The 18871-nt window shown below is 42.2% G+C and overlaps 1 protein-coding gene across 10 annotated transcripts in view; it reads right to left on the bottom strand.

The window, feature by feature from the left end:
- cep112 (centrosomal protein 112) overlaps positions 1-18871 on the bottom strand; it is a 130471-nt gene that overhangs the window by 27291 nt on the left and 84309 nt on the right. For all 10 annotated transcript variants that reach the window (XR_003219967.1, XM_013264798.3, XM_013264800.3 and 7 more), the window contains one exon: positions 12423-12572. Coding sequence is in view for 9 of the 10 variants with exons in the window: in XM_013264798.3 (XP_013120252.1) it covers positions 12423-12572 (150 nt within the window). In the remaining variant the exon portion in view is untranslated. The remainder of the gene's footprint in view (positions 1-12422; positions 12573-18871) is intronic.

The raw sequence follows: 18871 nt of genomic DNA on the forward strand, positions 1-18871 counted from the left end.
AAGTCTACTATAAAGAGAAGACTTCATGAAGGTAAATACAGAGGGTTCACTGCAAGGTGCAAGCCACTCGTAAGTGCCAAGAATAGAAAGGCTCTGCTAAAAAAACAAACAAAAAAAAACATCCAAAAAAGCCAGTACAGTTCTTTATTCTTAGGATAGAGTATTAACCAAGTATTAGAAATGAACATGTTATTTTCAGGTATTTAATCTCTCCAATTACTTTTGAGCCCCTGAAATAGAGGAAGTAAAAAAATGTATATAAATCTGAGGGACTAAAGCAATCTTTTTGTTCAACCCACTGAATTAAAACTGAAAGTCAAAATGCTAACACGAAGGCTTCAAACTACAGAGACCAGAAACAAGTGGCTGATGTCAAGTTGGCAACATCCATCTCTTATATACAGTCTATGATTAGGCTGCAAACGTCCCCCTGCGACCCTAATGCCACCTACAACTATTCTTAAAACAGCACCGTGGCAGACAATATAGATAGCGTCGCGAACAGATCACACCCCCACCCATCTCTTCCTGTACCCACTTGTGATTCCCCGCAATGTGACGCAGCATTTTTCGACCTCATCTTCTGGGAAGTAAGGCTGACCTCACTGGTGACGTGTTTTTCTCTTTCTTGTGGCTTCTACGTTTGATGTACTCAAAGCAAATCTAAGTGCAAAAGTTCAACCCTGGTTCCTTCATTAATAGAATCATATGGGATGTTTCTGCTGATGAACAGTAGAGCTTTGTGAGTCAGAAAGAGCTGGAGATACTCAGTCATTATTGCCATCAGACACAATGGTCATATTAAGCGAATTACCAACAGATACTGTGCTGAAGCTGATAGACAAAGATATAATTTCAGTTTAAAAACAAACATGTGCATGGTCTGTGTGACCTTGACTTTAATCAATGAGAGCACATGTTCAGACACAAAACCTCCAATTTGTGCTTGATCATTGATTCTTAATTTTGTCAGTCTAACTTCCACTGTTGTAACTCTGTACTGTACATATAACATGTACTGCAGATACACACAAGTAGTCAACATACGCAAACACAGTTCTTTCTTTAGTACTGAGTGTGTAAGTACATGAATGACCATGTGTATGAGATTCAGCAAAAATGTCTCCAGATGCTGAGGGTGATATGGTCTTTATCAGTCATGTAGACTGGGATCATTGAAAACAGGGCAGGAAGAGGGGGTAGGGGAGTAAGGGAGGAGGAGGAGGAGGACGGGGGGGTCTGATTTCCTTAGGGAGAGATGTTGGGAGGGGGTATGAAGAAAGGAAGCCTGAAAGTGAAAGGTGTAAAAAAAGTGAGAAAAGCAAATTGCAAAGGAAAAGCTTGAGAAGACAGCAAGAGAAATGTGACCACATCCAGAAGAGCGCAAGAGGAGAGAAAGTTCAGAAAGGTGAAAAATGAGAAACAGCAAGATACCGAAGAGGAGGAGGGACATGAAGGAGAAAAAAAAAAAAAACACGTGGCCGGAGTGAAGAGATAGGGGCAGCGGTTCTACTTCTGGCGCACGGTACATCGGTCGGGGGCTTAGAGGTCTCTCTCACCTCTCCATCAGCAAAGTGCCTCTGCCTTTCATTCCAAACTTTGGCTCAAAGGATTAGCGAGGCACACGCGCACACAAGCACCAACAAACACACCGCTCAGAGCGATCCATACAGGTATAGGCATGCATTAATATTAACAGCAAAAGTTCTAAAAATGTGAGCGCTACACTCTGCAGTCAAATGAGTGTGCAGTTACTGCGCTGTACGCACACAAACATACACGCGGCGTCACACAGGCACAACGATGCCTGAGTCATCTTTCCTGGGTGGTCCTCCTGCGCAGATAAGGCGAGCATGTTTCCCTAGGGTGAAGTAAAAGCAACAGAGGGCAAGGAGAAAAAAAAAAGAAAAGCAAAGAAGAAAGAAGGGAGGGAATAGTGGGAGGAGGAAAAAAGGCCAGGGGCCTCTTTAAACTTGGTGTTTTGTTAGGAGCTGAGCTGCTCTTCATGTGCGGCGGGGCCTTCTATTTGCAGCGTGCTGTCAGAAGTTTCTCCCAAAGTCTGGATTAAAGAGATCCTCTAATGACACTGAGGCTGGACGACTTCAGACAGCAGCAAAAACCTCACACTGCACCGCCTCCAGCCAAGGACACACACACACACACACACACACACACACACACACACACACACACACAGAGACAAGGGTAAGAACAGATACATATACAAGGCGCACAAAGCACACAGACATACATAAGCAGAGACACAGTTTGTGGATTGCGCCCACACACACACACCAGCTTTAGTAGAACAAGGCGGTGTGTGTGTGCATGGCTACTGATCTAATAGTAAATAATAAAGGAGGTGCTAACCTCAAGGAGAGATGGATGGCCAGAGAGATGAGCACAGACTTTCTTTTATCTGCACTTTTATCAAAGGATTGTGGGAAAGGTAAAAAAGTGAGTGTAAGAGAGAAGCTGTAGGAGGAGGAGGAGGAGGAGGAGAGAGGTCTCCCTCCTGAGGTGTTAAGAGAAGAGAAACTTTTGCTTTTGCTTTGCTGTTGGTCTGTCTTGTCTGTGTGTAGGAATAAAAAAAAGAAAAAGAAAAGTGGTTTAGCAAGTCGACCAGGACAGCCCCACTGAAAGATAACACCGATATTGGTGTGAATTGACTTGCTTTCAGTGCTTTAATGCTCTTCAGTTCTTCTTCCCAGAGTTGATTTAGAAGTAAAGTGGGAAGATAGCGTGATGGCAGCAGTTGTGGAACAACTCCTGAGCAGTAAATCGAACAGTTATCTTGCCTTTTTTTTTTTTTTTGCACTATGCACGTGAGTTACGGGGCGTCTTTCCTGGTACTGATGAAAATAGTAAGACAATTGCCACGCTAATGAAGACATGTTGCAACCGAGCTATGCCCACTGGGGGGAACGCGTTGTTCTCGGTCTTCCCGTCTCTTTCAGCTGCTGTGAGCTGCGGTAGAAAGAGAATAGGAAACGACTATAAAACATGCACCATAAGCCTGCTGTGCGTGTGTGTGTGTGTGTGGGCGTTCGTGCGTTTGTTCTGCTTATCGAAAAGGACGCATGTGAAGTGCAACCTAAAAACTCTTGACAACATCTTATGAAACACAGGCGGCTCTTTTGATTTAGGAGTAAATGCTCAGATTCTTACCAGGATTTTAAAAAAGATACAAACAAAAAAGGGGCAAGATTATGTGATACACATCTATTTAATATCGTTTCACTGCACAGAATCAATCTGGGGTCCTGTTGATGGCTAACCACTGTACAGCACTGTAATTTACATTAAAAAAAATCAGTGGTTACAACAATAAATAATGTTGTGGCTATTAAAATAGTAAATCATCATTCTGTGAATGCCAAAAAATATCTTGCATTGAACTTACTGACAATTTTAGTGGTTTTCTGAACTATATCGTTAACTCTTGAAGCTCTTATTAAGTGATATTATGCAATCTGTGACCCCAGCCAAGTTCTATGGTATCCTTCAAACTGAGGAGCCCAAGCCAAAGCGCAAAAGAGCTCTTGGTTTCTTTGTACATTGCATAAGGTTTGTGGTTTGGTGAGTAATTTCCATTTGTTGTCTGCAAATATGCTCTCTATGAGCTACTCTACTTCCCACGTTCCTTTATAGCATCCTGGAATGTTATCTTTCTTCTACTTCCACCTCCTCTGATATGTGGATCAAACGCTGCTGGGAATCGGCCCCACAGCCGGAAAAGTCATCAATCAGCCGACACAATGCACACGTGTGGAGCAAGCACGCACGCACACAAATGCATACAGGAAAGAGTGGGAAAGAAAAAAAGAGGGAGAGCAACCTTCGCTTTCACACGTGCTATAAATACAGTGTGTATACAGATCCAAGACTATAACTTTCTGGCTAACGCTGATGCTGACATAAAGGACAAACCGGAATTAGCTGGAAGTTGGAATGTGGGCTTACTTGACAGCATGGAGTTAGGATTTAAGAGAACAACAGCCATCGGTGGGGCACGAGTGCAAGAAGTGCCTCAGTGTGTTTGCACCTATATTAAGAAATATACTTTCATTAGTGATGCTAACAAACACACCCAGGAAGTGAGAAAGTCATTGGAGGAAACCACAAATTTAAATAAAAGTGACTCAAAACAAAAAGCCACTGAAACAGAAACGTTATTGAATGCCTCTTTTAGCTCTCTCAGTGTCATCATCACTACACCCTTTCAGTCTCTTCTCTAGTCTCATTTAGCCACTTGCTTCTTCAACATTTACAGGCGGGGTATTGACTGAGGTTTTTTTTATGTTGTAGAACGAAACTGGAAAATGTCTAAAACACGTTAACCACAGATCTTATTTCAAGCATCTAACCAAAAAACCCACGTAAAAACAAAAACACCGACTTTGAAGCAAGAGAACAGGAAGTGGCACTCTGTGCTCACCATTCTCTCGTCTCTCTATTGCCAGTCGGTCAAAAGACACGTAAACATCCCTACCAAAGCTGGCCAATATCTGACCAGGCTCCACTGATGGCTGAGAGGAAGGTCGTGGACCAAGTTGAGGGCTGATAATGGATAACCACAGACCCTCCCTCATCGCTGTGTCATACCAAAGAGGGGTATGAGTCTCTCATCTTTAAACCAAAAGTTCAGGTAAGTCCACAAATCACATAACATTTTCTGAGTTAACTCAATCTGTGGTTAGCATAAACAGTTACATATATTTTGGCTAACTGGACCAATAAACCTAAACCTAGCTGAAAGTAAAGAGCAGTTTAGGAAAAGCTGCAGACTGCAGAGACACACACACACACACACACACACACACACACACACACACACAGAGGAAAGAGAAGAAGAAAGAGAGGAAAAACACAGATGGTTAACAAACATCAGCAAACAAATGTGCAGTTCAAGGTTGACACAAAGAACTCGGATGTGTTGAAGGACGTGGACGGACACAGAAACACGGGAGACAAATGCACACTCGCATACACACACACACACACACACACACACACACACACACACACACAAAACTACTGAAGCAACTCTTTGCCTCTGCTACAGAGAGTATCCAGCGCACCTGTTCTTGATCCACTGCTGCCATTCCTTCCCACAGGCAAAGTCATCCTTTCAACCCCCTCAGAAACTAATGCATATATAACTACAGAACTACAGACAAACTGCAGCTGCTACAACTAGCCTCCTTAATGTGTGCATGTTTGTATGGCTGTGTGTGCGTGTGTGCATGCACAGGATCCCTCATTATTATGCATGCACAAAAAACCCAGCGTCTAGATCACATGGACTACATCTACTGCAAATTTAACCAAGAAACACACTGTCTAATGCACAAAGAACAGTGCACCTCACATATTCACTCTCATCCTCAAACACTGTGAGACAATGGTCACTGTTGCATTATGTAATGTGTCTCCTGTCACTTCACCCAGAGGACACTACAACAGGACCTTCTCTTTGACTCGCACTAGAAGCTACTGGTGGAGGAGCCTGGATCAAAGGTGTGTATCCCTGTCTTCAGTGTGTGTGTGTGTGTGTGTGTGTCTGAAAACACTGAGTATATGTGGGTGTATGTTAGAGAATGCAACACTATTGGAAGATGTACTGTAGAGACAAGGGCACTAACTCAAAGCTGTGTTTGTGTGAGAGTTTGAGGGAGGGAAAGACACAGATAAAGACTTAGTGAGAAGAAAATGGGAGAAAGAGAGTGTATGTAGGTCCACGAACACTAAGTTACAGGTGTGTGTGTGTGTGTGTGTGTGTGTGTGTGTGTGTGTGTGTGTGTGTGTGCACGCGTGCGTTTCGGTGGACGTGCGTGGCAACATTCGGCAGGCAGAAAGACAGGAAGCACTGCTGTGGGGAGCAGGAACAGCGGTGCTGATCAAAGCCCAGGCGGGTGACACTATGGGCGGAGTGCCATTGTTTATTCACCAGCCACCTCTCCCTTTTGGCAGGGCGAGGTGAGCATGTGTGCTTGTGTATGTGTGTGTGTAGAGACAGAGAGTTTGAGACAGAAAGAGTTCGAAAGATACAGAGTTGGGAAGATAGGCTCTGAGAGAGGGTAGAGACAAGCCGTGTGTGTGTGTGTGAATGTGTGTGTGTGTCTTTGTACCTTTTTTCTTGGCAAGGTAATGTGGGCTTCAGTTCTGTCAGATTTGGCAGCTGCACATTTCAGGCAAGTGCACATGCACACTCATAAATACGGTCTGACACACACATGAACACACAGACCAAAAAGAAAAGAAAAGAAAACACACTACCTGCAAACATGGCCACATAGACACACATCATGTAGTCAAATAATCCAGATGACCTCACTATTAAACACATTTACCTCTAATCGCTATGCATCAAAAATGGAAAAATCCACACAAATATGCAGACACTTAATAACAAAACCACAAGAAGAGAAGCGGTTGACATCAGGAAGTGAATAATCCTCTAAACAAACCACTAGCTATGTGTCACGGTGCTCCAGTGGCCAATATCACCTTTAACTGCTATAAATAGACAGGACGCATGAAAACAAACAGAGAGCATTGTATTGCTTTCACCTTGCACAGTCCTTTGACACCAGCCAGGTTCCAGTGCACTCAAAGAGACTTGCCAACTGTTATGAGATAATTGGCACTCTAAAATTAACTGGATTAGGAATGGTGAGTCACCACCATAGACTGTATATAATAGATGGCTTCTGGCCTGAAACGTGAAGTCAACAACATAAATTTGTATTTCTCCTTTTGGCCATAAGCGGGCGACTCCAATGGTTGCAAAAGAAGTCCAATGATACAGGAGCGTTTGGGAAAATGACTCATGAATTAATTGATATATAAATAAATAGTCTCCATATTAGTCTTAATAGTTAATTTTGCAGATTAGTGTTAAAAAAAGAACTATAAAATCTGGCATGTTTTATGGTGGGCTGACATTGTGATTAGTAGGATGCCACTGTATGGGTGTACAGTGTTCAAAGGCCAACATACCGAGCTGAAGGCTTCCACATGGGGCTTCACAGTGCCAAACTCCTTCCTTAAATTTCAGTCTAGAGTAATTTACCACACTTTAATGTGACTACACTGTATATGGGATATTACTCATAAGAAATGACATTAGGGAGAAAGGTGAAGGTACCTTTTATGACACTTGAGCTTTCTAATGAATGCACTTCTGTTTATTCTGCTCATTCGATTTGCATATTTTGCAAAAATTGAGTTTGAGCCAAAAGAGAAAAAATTAAATAAAACAACAAGCTAAAAGTAGGTTTAGAGGCTGAGTCTGCTCATTATCCTGGACCAGGGCACCGTCTGCAACTGTTTGCAACACACACTTCAACATTTAACCTATTTGCGACTCAAGCAAAAATGTGCCTGGGAAAGCAAAGCTGAGGGCCCCGTCTGCAACAACATGGCAAGCAGACAGACACTAAAGCTCGCCCTATGTACATACGCACACACATAGCACGCTCCCACGCACACACCGCACGGATACACTACTCCACCTAAACGTCATGTGTACGAAAAAAGGAAGATAATGAGCATACTTAACTGTACTGCCGCTGTTCTAAAAAAAGGGTTTATGAGATACAAAGGTCTCTGCAGTTAACACCCACATTTAAGAAGTCCAAGTACAGTAGAGCCACAGAGGGAGCTAAATTCAGGCTAGAAACGGCAGAATGGGGCTGGCGAGGAAAAGAAAAAAGAAAAAGGGACATCTGATCTGGTGCAGCATGCATTCAGAACAACTGTTTTGGGATTATCCCGATTCAAATGCACGGCTAACTTTGATGTTATTTTCTTCCCCTCCCATTGTCTGAAGCCCCTCGCTCTCTTCATAATCCGAACCCTTTGAAGTGAGCAGCGTGGAAACAATGTCAGCAGGCGACACACTCCCTCCGATGGCCCACTGACAGCTCTCCACCATTTCTTTCTTTTTTTCTCCCCTGCTCTTTCCTCCTTTCGTCTCAATCCTCACACGTCCTCCGTCGTTTCCCTTTCTTCCCCTTCACTGTTTGGTATCTCAACCTTCTCTTTCAAGATCACAACAAATCTTTGTTTTACGTCTTTACTTTCTCTCAGTTTATTTGATGTTTGTCTAATCTTACTTTCCTCTCCCCCGTTCACTTCTTCCCCTCACGTCTGGCCTTTAATAAGCAATTCAACCATTAATTAGAGCCTCATTAGCAGGTGGTTAATACAGGGGGATCATAATAATGAGCGTACAGATAATGGAAACAGAAAGCTGCCGTCTCCTCCAAACACAGATGCTAAGGCCCGTGTCTTGTAAAACAGCACACAGCGGGGAAGTCGGCACGTGCGTGTGACTGTGTCATGTTGCACTTAGATTACAACAAAAGCACGATGTGATCTACAAGTGTTGCCAGCTACAGTGCGACAGTAACCAATTTATTAATCAACATGTCACCATGTATGTGAGCGTTTGGCCAGTAATTTAATCACATAAGAATGCTTCTACAGTTCTGATGTTTAATTTAGACACTGAGCGAACACTGTGGAAATGTATCCAATGTCTCAAATATTTTTAAACTCAAATACCTTTTAAGACTGAAATGATTTCCACAGCAGAACAACCAGCCATCAATTTTTGCAATGTTTCCTGATTTATCTCTGCCAGAAGTGAATGTTTTTATGATGCAAGCCAGATCTGAGTCTGTTTGACTTATAGGAGTGTTGCTGACTTACTGAGACTCACTGAATACTTGAAGGTTTTGATATACGTCTGCATCCGCAAGTCTGCTAGGGTCTGAATGATGGAAATTTCATCATTAGATGATGAGCAGAAGAGTCCATGTTGATAAAAATTCTATGTGATGGCGAGGACTTGTCCACAGAGTTACAATGCAGTAACTGTCCATGTGCCCTTCAGAGAAAGCATAACGGGAAGTACTACTCGGGTGTCTCTGTGCCTATGTGCAAGAGTATACTATAAGGCTTTAATGAACAGAGTTAACTGTATAGTAGCTGATAATATGCTAGCAGCAGACCTCTACTGACGTCATAATTTTTGTTTTGCTAATGTCAATGCTTTATCAATCCCCTTTGGGGTTGCAAGGAAGGGCATCCGTCGCAACAGTCTGCCAAATCAAGCATGTGAAGCTACCTGTTGTGGTGACCCCTTGTGGCAAGGGAAGAGCTGAAAGTCACTTTTTGAATGTCAGCACTTTACTAATTTCATACAGGCCTCAACAGCTAAAACATTTTCCTGCACATCTAGTTTCCTGCCAATTCTCGCCATATGTCCTTACACTTGCCCCATGGTGACATGAAACATTGGTAGTGGTACTGAGCTTGTTGTAGGGTCAAAAGCATGACTTGTTGTTTCGAAGAAGAGAAACTTTCAGGATATTCACAGACACATGCCAGTGATGTTCTTTGGAGTCAGCACTTAATACACTGGATGACATTTGAATATTATTATCATTACTACTGATATTAGGCACTGATTACTTCCACAGGTCTTTTTGCTATTTTATCATTAAGTCCTAACTAATCTAGTACACGGCTGTGATTGTATAAAGTTATGAGTTAGTTATTGTATCATTTTAAGAATGAGTGCAAGGGAAGTAAAGATATATCAGTCCAGACAGAATCTAAACAGGGCTTTGCTGATGTATCTGGACTCAAAGGACTACAGCGAGCCTTTACTGTTAATCACATATGGATAAAAATGACAACAGGATAATTGAGTGTGGGGGCCGGACTAGTCATTTCATAGAAAACAGGTTGCTTTTGTGCACGTCTGAGCGAGGAGGACTCCAGGGCCTGGAAGGAGAAGAGATCTGAAGAGAGGCTCACGGACCTGCCTCCTTACTATATGAGACAGCTCCAGCCACAAACAGACAAGGTTGTGTTTGGAAATATGTCCTGATCCCAGACACAACAAGTCTTTTTAAAGTGAGCCACACCCAGTCAACTGCTACTTCAACTGTACTCCATTCAGCTTCTGGGAAGAAGAGGAATACAAGAAGCCGATTCCAAAAAAGAAATCCACATGGATCAAGGAAAAGGATTAACAAAACAAATACTGCTTCTGCTATATTTTTTTTAAATGGTAGACACCATAGTGTGACAAGTTACTGCTTTAGTATTCCTGTTATTACAGTATCTTGGTTTTTTCCAGTAATTTCTCTTTTTTTTTTTTAAATAAAACATTACATTTTTAACACAAGCAAAAGAGAAAAAAAAGAGTAAAATGTTAAAAGAAATGAGCCAAAGTTTAAAGTTTAACAGTAAAAGAGAATGTCAGAAATGATAAAGAGGGGCTATGACTTAAGACGTTGGGTGAAACAGAGAGATTTATAAGATTCAGCCAGACACTTAAAGTCACTATGGAGTTTGCAGCTAGCCATAAAAATGACAGAGCACATGCATACAAACAGGCAGTGCGCTTTAACTAAAGAAAAGCGACCCGTGTCTACTCTGTAAAAGTGAGGCTTTTTTAGAGCACAACGTTTACTGACATACCCCCAGTTCTGCTGGTCTAAAGATACTTTAGACCAAACACTGCAGAGACCACTGAGAAGAGAATTGTGTGACTGCTGGGACTTTATCCTCCTCTCTTAATAATGCATTATCAGGGATTGTAACATCTAGTCCTTTTACTGAATCAGAATGAACTATTAAAGTGGCACTTTGGACAGAAGCTCCTGTATTTTTTGTTAGTGGTAACCTCCATCATAGTTAATAGTGTATTTACATTTACCGACATAAAAAGTAAGTTCAGGTTTTTGTGAGGGTTCGGTTACTCAAAATGCTTCTCCCACCAAGCATCCTCATACAGTGCAAGCCATTTGTGGTAGGAAAAAAAACACTTATGTGAAGTGCTTCTTTCTCTGTGTTTTCAGCCATATCACTGTGATGTTTGTCTTTAAATATCAAAAACTAGATTCTGGCTTACACAAGCAGTACATAACTGCAGCTGCTACTTTCTCTTGTGAGGTTTTCCTGCCAGTTGTCAAGTTGGGCCCCAGTCACACAGACCTGGAGGCCAGTCAATGGCAATGGCAACCACTTGTTGCTGGAGTTAACATAGGTATTCCCAGATCGGTTGGTGAGTGGTCGCGTGCTGTTACTAAATGAAATAAGTCTCAAAGAATTGTACAAGAACGTCTTGCCTGGTTGCCTATTGATTGTGTTGAAGACACCAACTTGTTTGCAAACACTTGCAAACTCCTTGTCGAAGCAGTAGTGAAACTGAACAGTGAGGCACAAACTTCCAGAAACTACCCACCAACTAACTGAGGAACACACATTTTTCCTTAGCAACCAGAGGCTGACAACCTGTCTCTAGGACTTGTGACAAAAGTGTAACATGTGTCATATCAACTAAAAATGTAACTGAAAACAAGAATATTGACTAAATTCTGTCTGTTAATGAACTAATTATAGTTTAGTAGACCTCTTCTAAGGGGATACCATGGCATTCCCAACCTGGCCAAGAGACAGAATCTCTCCAGTGTGACCTGGGTCAGGACTGGGATCTCCTCCCAGTTGAGCATGTCCGAAGTGCCTCATCAAAGAGGTAGGCATCCAAGTCATATGCCCAAACCACCTCAATTGGTTCCTATCAATGCAGACCAAAACTGGCACTACCCTGAGCACCTCTGGGTGACTGAGATCCTTACCATATCTCCAAGTCTTGGCCTAGACACCCCTTAGAGAAGGATGATTTCTGCTGTCTGTATCTAAAACAGTATTCTTTCAGTCCTTTGCCAGAGCTTCATACCCTTAGCCACAGGTGAGGGGAGGAACTGTAGATTGGCTTTACCTCAGCTCTCTCTTTTCCACAGATAGTAAAAGTGTCTGTATCACTGGAGATGTTGCACCAATCTGCTTGTCAATTTCCTGTTCCACTGTCTAATCTTGGTAAGCAAGTCTATAAGACACTTGAACTTAACTCATTCCCAACTCAAAGTGGGCAATCCACTCGCTTCTATTTGAGAACTCTGGCATTGGTTATTGAGGTGGTAATTCTCATGCTAACCACTTCCTACTCCCTTATTTTTAAAAATTATAACGTTCATTCGATTAAGTAAAATGAAAGAAGTTTCTCAAGCTCTTTCATCTCTATACAACAATACGGGGACTCATCATATCTGGTGTGTTCAAATTTAAACTCCCAACCCGAACAACTGTCACAAGACAGAGTCCTCACTCTCTGATATGGCACCTCCACTGCACTATACCACTGAAAGCTTTAATAATACAGAGCACTGCTGGACCACACACCTAATAAATGGACACAAATGATTAAAGCTGCTTATAGTGAGATGTGTAGAGAAGGGGCATTTGCCACCTTGCATACTTTGATCATAGAAGGTGAAGAAATACCTGTTGCTCAGTGTTGAGCGATGTAATTATTAAAGTGTGTGGTTTCCAACACTGACCTTGTGGGCCTGATCGGCACGGTGGGTTATTGTCTTTCTTTCCTCTTCCCACCGAGCATTGGCCTCTTTTAGCTGCTTCTCCATTGCCGTCTGCAGACGTACCGCCTCCTCCTTTGAGTCACATACAGACGTCTGTAGCTCCGCAATTAGCTGTGGGCAAGAAAAGTCAGATTTTTGACTGATCCTCAAGTGTGTACAGGACTGACAGAAACTTAACAGAAGTGGCAGCGACTAAATAAGATCATAACTTGGCCTGCTTGCACTTGGGAACCATTTTTTTTCCTAGTGCAAAGTTAACTTGGAAGTTATATGTATTTCTATGCTTATGTTTGAAACAAGCGACACGGTAAAGCGATCAAAGAGAGAAAAGCCTGTTGCCAGAAGCAAAATGCAAAATATGTTCACTTAACAAAATGCTGTTCTGATTTGTTTCATTTCACTGGGCTTGCAAAAAAAGACTAGTATCAGATGGAAAATGCATTTTGCATTTGTCATGGCATGGGAAGGCAGTAACAATCACCTTGAAAGACCGCTTTTCCCAGAGTCTCATGTCTTCCTTTTTGTTTTTGAGACGAGACAGAAGACACAAAGAAGAGAGAGAGAGAGTGAGAAAGCGCGAGAGTGAGAAAGAGAAGAGGGAGTTAAAAAGAAATAGACAGGAAGGAAAAAACAACTTCCTTTTTGAAGAGCGGAGTGACTTTGTGTTGGTGAACTTGCGGTGCACACCAAGATGAAAAGGAAGTGTCTTGGCTTTGAAAACCTCCAGTCAAAATTAACATTCTATTTAAGCCACTGTCAGAGAAAGGCAGAGGAAAGATGAGAGAGTAAGAAAAAAAGAGAGAAAGAGAGAGGGAAGGGAGAAAGAGAAAGAAGTGAGGAGGAGGAAGGAGGGTATTGCTGCTGCTGCTTTGGGCTAGACAGATAATTGTTTACCATGTTCAAACTCTGGAGGACTAGCCCCGCTGGAATCTGCACATTGTGTGGGAGTATGGGAGCTAAAGCGGCGCGGGTCGGCCACAGACAGAAAGAGACGGCAAGGGCGAAGGGGGGTGGAGGGGTGGTAGGGAGATTAGGCTTATTTAGTCAGTGGGACAGCCACATGAAAGCAACAAATGACACATCATTATGTGAACATCATTTCTGGTCATAATAATTATTTTGCAATATGGATTCCCTGCATCTGCTGGTCTTCAGCCCCCGGGGCAGTGGCGGCACTCCAAACTAGTAAACTCAGCTGTCTGTCTTGTTACTCCTGTATATATATTTTTATACACACACACAAACACACACACACACACACACCATAGCACCTTTTTCACTCTCTGATAGGCAGCCAGGACTTTTTAAGTCTATAATTGGTCTGGTGAGACTTGCCTATTTTCCCAGCTTGCTAGCATCTCTGTTTAGGGTTAAAGGCAGGCTTGCCTCCCCATGAACCTGAAGTATGAAAAAAAAGGAAAGAAGGAGGACAGAAACGAGTGTGTCTGGTGTTTATCCACCTGTTTACAAACAGGTGGATAAACAGGCTACCAGAGGAGAAAGGCTGCTCTGTAATGATACACGAAAAGAACACAAACACTCGTAAGTGCGAAAACCTGGTGGCTGATGCTTAATTTGTGTTGCCCGTTTCCTCTGATAATGATTCCAGTGATTTGAGCCCACCCCTCCTTTAATTTAGCTACATTTGACATTTTCTCAGAAAGTTGCTTAAAAATGCATGGTGCAATGTATTTAGGTGTTTCAGGGGGAATCACACTGATGATGTAGAAGTCTCAGAAACCCCCAAAAAACTATACCAAATATGATATACTTGTTGTTAAGGGGTTATGGCTTTTAAGCCCCAAGCGTGTTTTTTTGGGGGGGGGGAAATAAATCAATAAAAATAATCACGAAATTTAGAATTTTTCCGATGTATATACACACTGAAAGCATTGTGTTTGTTGCGAAAAATTCATCCTCAAAAAAACACGGTGTGAAAAAATAAAGTCAGCATGAAAAGATGATGAGCTGGTCCAGATGTTTCTAAAAAAAGAAAAGGAAGAAACAGAGATTCTGGGTTCATCTGATTCTCAGGAGGTCAGCGGGGCAGTTTGAACTTTCGTTAACATAGTTACGTGCACATCTGAGGAGGCAGAGAAATGATCTCAGATCGGGAGCCGTGTCTAGCTGTGTGTCTGAGGATAAAAATACTATTAATTTTCTATTTGTATATTCAGTACTGTGTTTTCAGCTACAAGTGCACTTGTTGCCAAACGCAGTGGTCTGATTGGTCAGATCTGTTTATTCAGAAAAATCAAGCTTGGTCCAACGAAATAAATACTGCAATTTAATCAAGTGAAATCATCTGTGTGTGAACAGCTGCACTAAGAATAGGTGAGTGCAAAAAATATTTTCAATGCACATAATAATTGCATGAATGTGTGTGTCATCAGATCTGTGTGGCAGTGCAAAGTGTGGAACCTCTGTGGTATCTTTTTTCCCAAGACATCAGGCACGCTGCACTTAATGTTTCTGCACAACTAAAAGTGGTCTTACAAGATTTCCACATAAAATGTATTCCTTAGTATTTTCCTATAAGATCCATTCATCTTTACAGATTATAGTTTCAATTGACAAAAGCTGACTGACTTTTTAGGAACTTTCCAGCACAACAAGCTGCACACACAACACTGACATATTAACACCTTGGGCAGTTATAGCAACACTACATTCACCGGAAGTTGCAGTTAAAATGTCACTCTACCTGCTACATGCACCATTATACAGTCATGCGAAAAAGAAAGTTTGCAGAGGACTCTATGTAGCCCTGTGAAAAACTAGGTACACCTTTTTTGTTTCCAAAGGAATAAAGCGGGCAAGTAGCAGTCAGGTGCTGATAATCCTATGCACTTGATTAACTCATCATCAGCAAGTGTGAGCGCCTCTAGAAAAGCTCAGGTTCTGGCGGCTTGCTGGTCTTAAGCATTCAGGTGTGTGTTAACACAACCTTCCCAGGAGTGAATGCCCCAGCAAATTCATGCCAAGTCCAGACTGTGCAGTGCTCAGAAAAAATATATAAACCCAAGAGTTAAATCTCAGGTTCTACAGGCCTCAGTTAGCACGCTAAATATTAAAATTCATGACAGTACAATTAGAGAACGCTTGAACAAGTATTGCTTGTTTGAAAGGTTGCCAGGAAAAGCCTCTTCTCTCTAAAAAGGACACATGGTTTAGCCTTAGAAAGTTGCATCTGAATAAACAACAAGGTTGTTTGGTACAAAAGTCCAAAACATCTCCAAAGGGAAGATGTTTGGGCAGAATGCACAGCTCCACGTTTGGCGAAAACCAATCATAGCATATCAGCTGTATCAACACCTCCTACCAACTGCCAGCACGGTGGCGGTGGGGTTGTGATTTGGGTTTTGTAGCATATTAAATATTACTTAAAGTTAATGACAGTACAGTGAGCAGAAGACCGAATAAATATGGAAGCTTGGAAGGGTTTCAAGGAGAAAGTTTATTCTCTCTGAAACAGAACATGGCAGCACAGTAGGGGTGGGCGATTGGACGAATATATCGACTATCAATCATTTTTACAAGGGAGATTTATTTATTTGCCCATGAGTACGTTTGCTAATAATGATGGAGCTAATAGCTGAAGTCAACAGAAAAAAAAAAAAAAAAGCTCTGTTTTAACAGCACCCTCTCTCATCTGCGAGCAAATGCACCCTCCTCAGAGTGCGCCCAAATGCAGCGATTCATTTACTCAAGCTCATAACAGAAAGAAACAAAGGCAGTAGCCTATGTTCAGAAAAAAAACATTCAGATGGTGGACATGTACAAGCTCACGCAAGTTAGTCATGTTTGAGTCCTTTGCTTGCACTATACGTCTGCACAAGCGCCACACCGCTTTGGTTACATCCTTAGGTTTACATCCGGTTTAAAGCCAAAGAAATCCCAAATTGGCGACTTTATTTATTTAATTTTTTTGGCAATTAGTTCGTCCACGTTAGGACTTCTTCTATGTTGTAAACAGGCAAATCAGTCCATGCATGATTACATTGCTCCGCCCATCAAAAAGTCTGCGCATGCGCGAATCGTCGATTATTGGACTTCCAATTGTGGGTTGGAAAATTTTTACATATCGCCCAACCCTACAGCACAGCTTAGGCTTGCAAAGATGAACAAACAACTAAACTTATGGAAAAATGTCCACCAAGGTGGAGATAATGTATAGTGCTACTTTTGGCCAAAATACATATCAGCACAAACACCTCATACTAACTGTCAAACACGTGGAGGGGTGAGGTGGAGGTCACAGGACCAGGGCACCTTGAAGTCACTTGAGTCAAATGTGAGAGTCCACACTTCAACCTGACTGAAATGCTTGAAATATGACAGGACCTTAAGAGAGCTGTGCATAAATGAATCCCTACAAACCTCAATGAACTGACGCAACAGTGTAAAGAAGAGTGGGTAAAAATTCCTCCACAAAGATGTGAGAGGCCGAAAAAGCCGTGCTGTTAAAGTTATTGCTGGTAAAGGTGGCCAGGCAGCTGAGCAAACTTAAAAGACACAATTGATATATGTTTAGCAAAAGCTTCCAGGATTTGAGTGTGATCACCTGATGAATGTAAGTCTTTCAACTTACCGGCTGACATTTGACTGGTGCAGCTTTGAGAGCAAATATTAATTATTATCCAAGGCTTGAAAAGATAAGGAGAATAATTGTGTGCAAATTTGAAGCCTGATAAAATGTTCTGACTTTTCAAACTGGAATGAAAAAGGGGCTGCAGAGAGTTGTGTGAAAACCTTTTCTTTTTACATGACTGTATTTGCCAGCTAGATATTAATTGGCCAGCAAGTTCACAATGAGACTTTAGAGCTTTTTTTTTTTTCCTAGAAAACAGTTGTCTCCTGCATTACTGGAAATGAATATGCTGAGAGTTGTGAAAGAGAGCAAAAGCTCTACTAACAATCAATACAGAAAAGAACCCAAAGTTTAAACAGTGCTGACACATTTCGATTTTGTTTTGATGCGAAAATGTCTCCAAAGGAATAAATCCTGCAGCTGGTCAGTAAGTTCCTAAAAGGTCACAGAAAAGCATAGTAAAAAAACAAACAAACAAAAAAATAACCAACATTGTGTTTAAATAAATGAAATAAATTTACATATTAACTTCAACCTGTCGTGAACTGTGCCTCCCAGAGAACATTCCCTCCACCTCCCACCTACTTGCGGTCAGGGATAAAGTAATGATCTATCAGCACCAAGACTACCACCCACTGTAACCTGACCATTAAGTGGGCCCTGTTTAGTTCACAGGTCACCCAGGAGGACCACTCGCAGCTAGACGCTTAACACACAGGACTGGGTGGGAGAGACACTAATTAGGACAGCTGTGTATGTGTGTATGTGTGTGTGTGCCTGATTGAAAGAACCAGAGCACGGAGACAAAAGCGGGGAGATAATATACAGAAGAATGGGATCTGCACTTATGTGTGTATGTTTGTGTGTGTGAATGCAAAGAAACATACATATCATGCCCTCTAGGATAATGCATGGCACGGTATGTTTTTAATTGGGCTATTAGCTATGCAGCTGAGCTCAAGAGCGATGCTCCCTGTCAGACACTGAGGGGTTAACAACTGGGGTTAGCCTTTGAGGTTCAAAGGCCTCTTGTTTACATTTGACTGAGTTGCCCCAAGGGGTAGAGGGAAAAAAAAGCCTTCTTGGTTCCACCTTTCCCTTTTGAAACAAAGCCGCCCAAACCCATAACAAATACTCAGAAATAATCACGCATATTAATATGTTTGCACAGAACCCACTCCTTTAGCATAACTTTTACGTAACTGCTCGCATCAACAGCGGTGTTGAGTTCTGCGCTCTGGGACCATCTTCTAATGTCAGCGAGTGTTGTTTGTTAAACTTATGCCAGCTCTCTGTCCCCAAAACAGAGGATTAATCACTTGTTGCTCGTCTGCGGCGGCGGCGGTCCCGCACCCTCCAAAGCGGGCAGAGGCTAAACTTTCGCACAGCACCCAACTCCTTTTGAAGTTGAGCATTGTGTAACCTAATAAGCTACCGTTTTTCCTCACAACATCTGCTTGTCAACCCCGCTTTCAACTCGGAGCCTCTGCCAACCAACCCGAAATGGGGGAGATTTAAAGAGGAGAAGAAAGAAAGAAAAACAACAACCTTCTCCTCCCCCCCCCCACCTCCCTCCCCCCCCACCCCCCCCAGCCTTTTTGAATCTCCTCTTTGGGTAACGAGGTGCAATTACGGCCAAATGATTGTAATATTTTAGCCTGCTACATAATCAAGAAGAAACCACTTTTCTTTTTGTAATGTAAACACTACTTAGGGTGTTTTTGGATCTTTAAACTGGTGAGGTGAAAGCTGCCAGAACTTTGTGAGACGTCGTGCTGAATGGCAGCGTGTGTCCGAGGAAGATATATTTCTGTTTGGA

This window comes from Oreochromis niloticus, linkage group LG4 (genome assembly GCF_001858045.2).
Source record: "Oreochromis niloticus isolate F11D_XX linkage group LG4, O_niloticus_UMD_NMBU, whole genome shotgun sequence".
NCBI lineage: Eukaryota > Metazoa > Chordata > Actinopteri > Cichliformes > Cichlidae > Oreochromis > Oreochromis niloticus.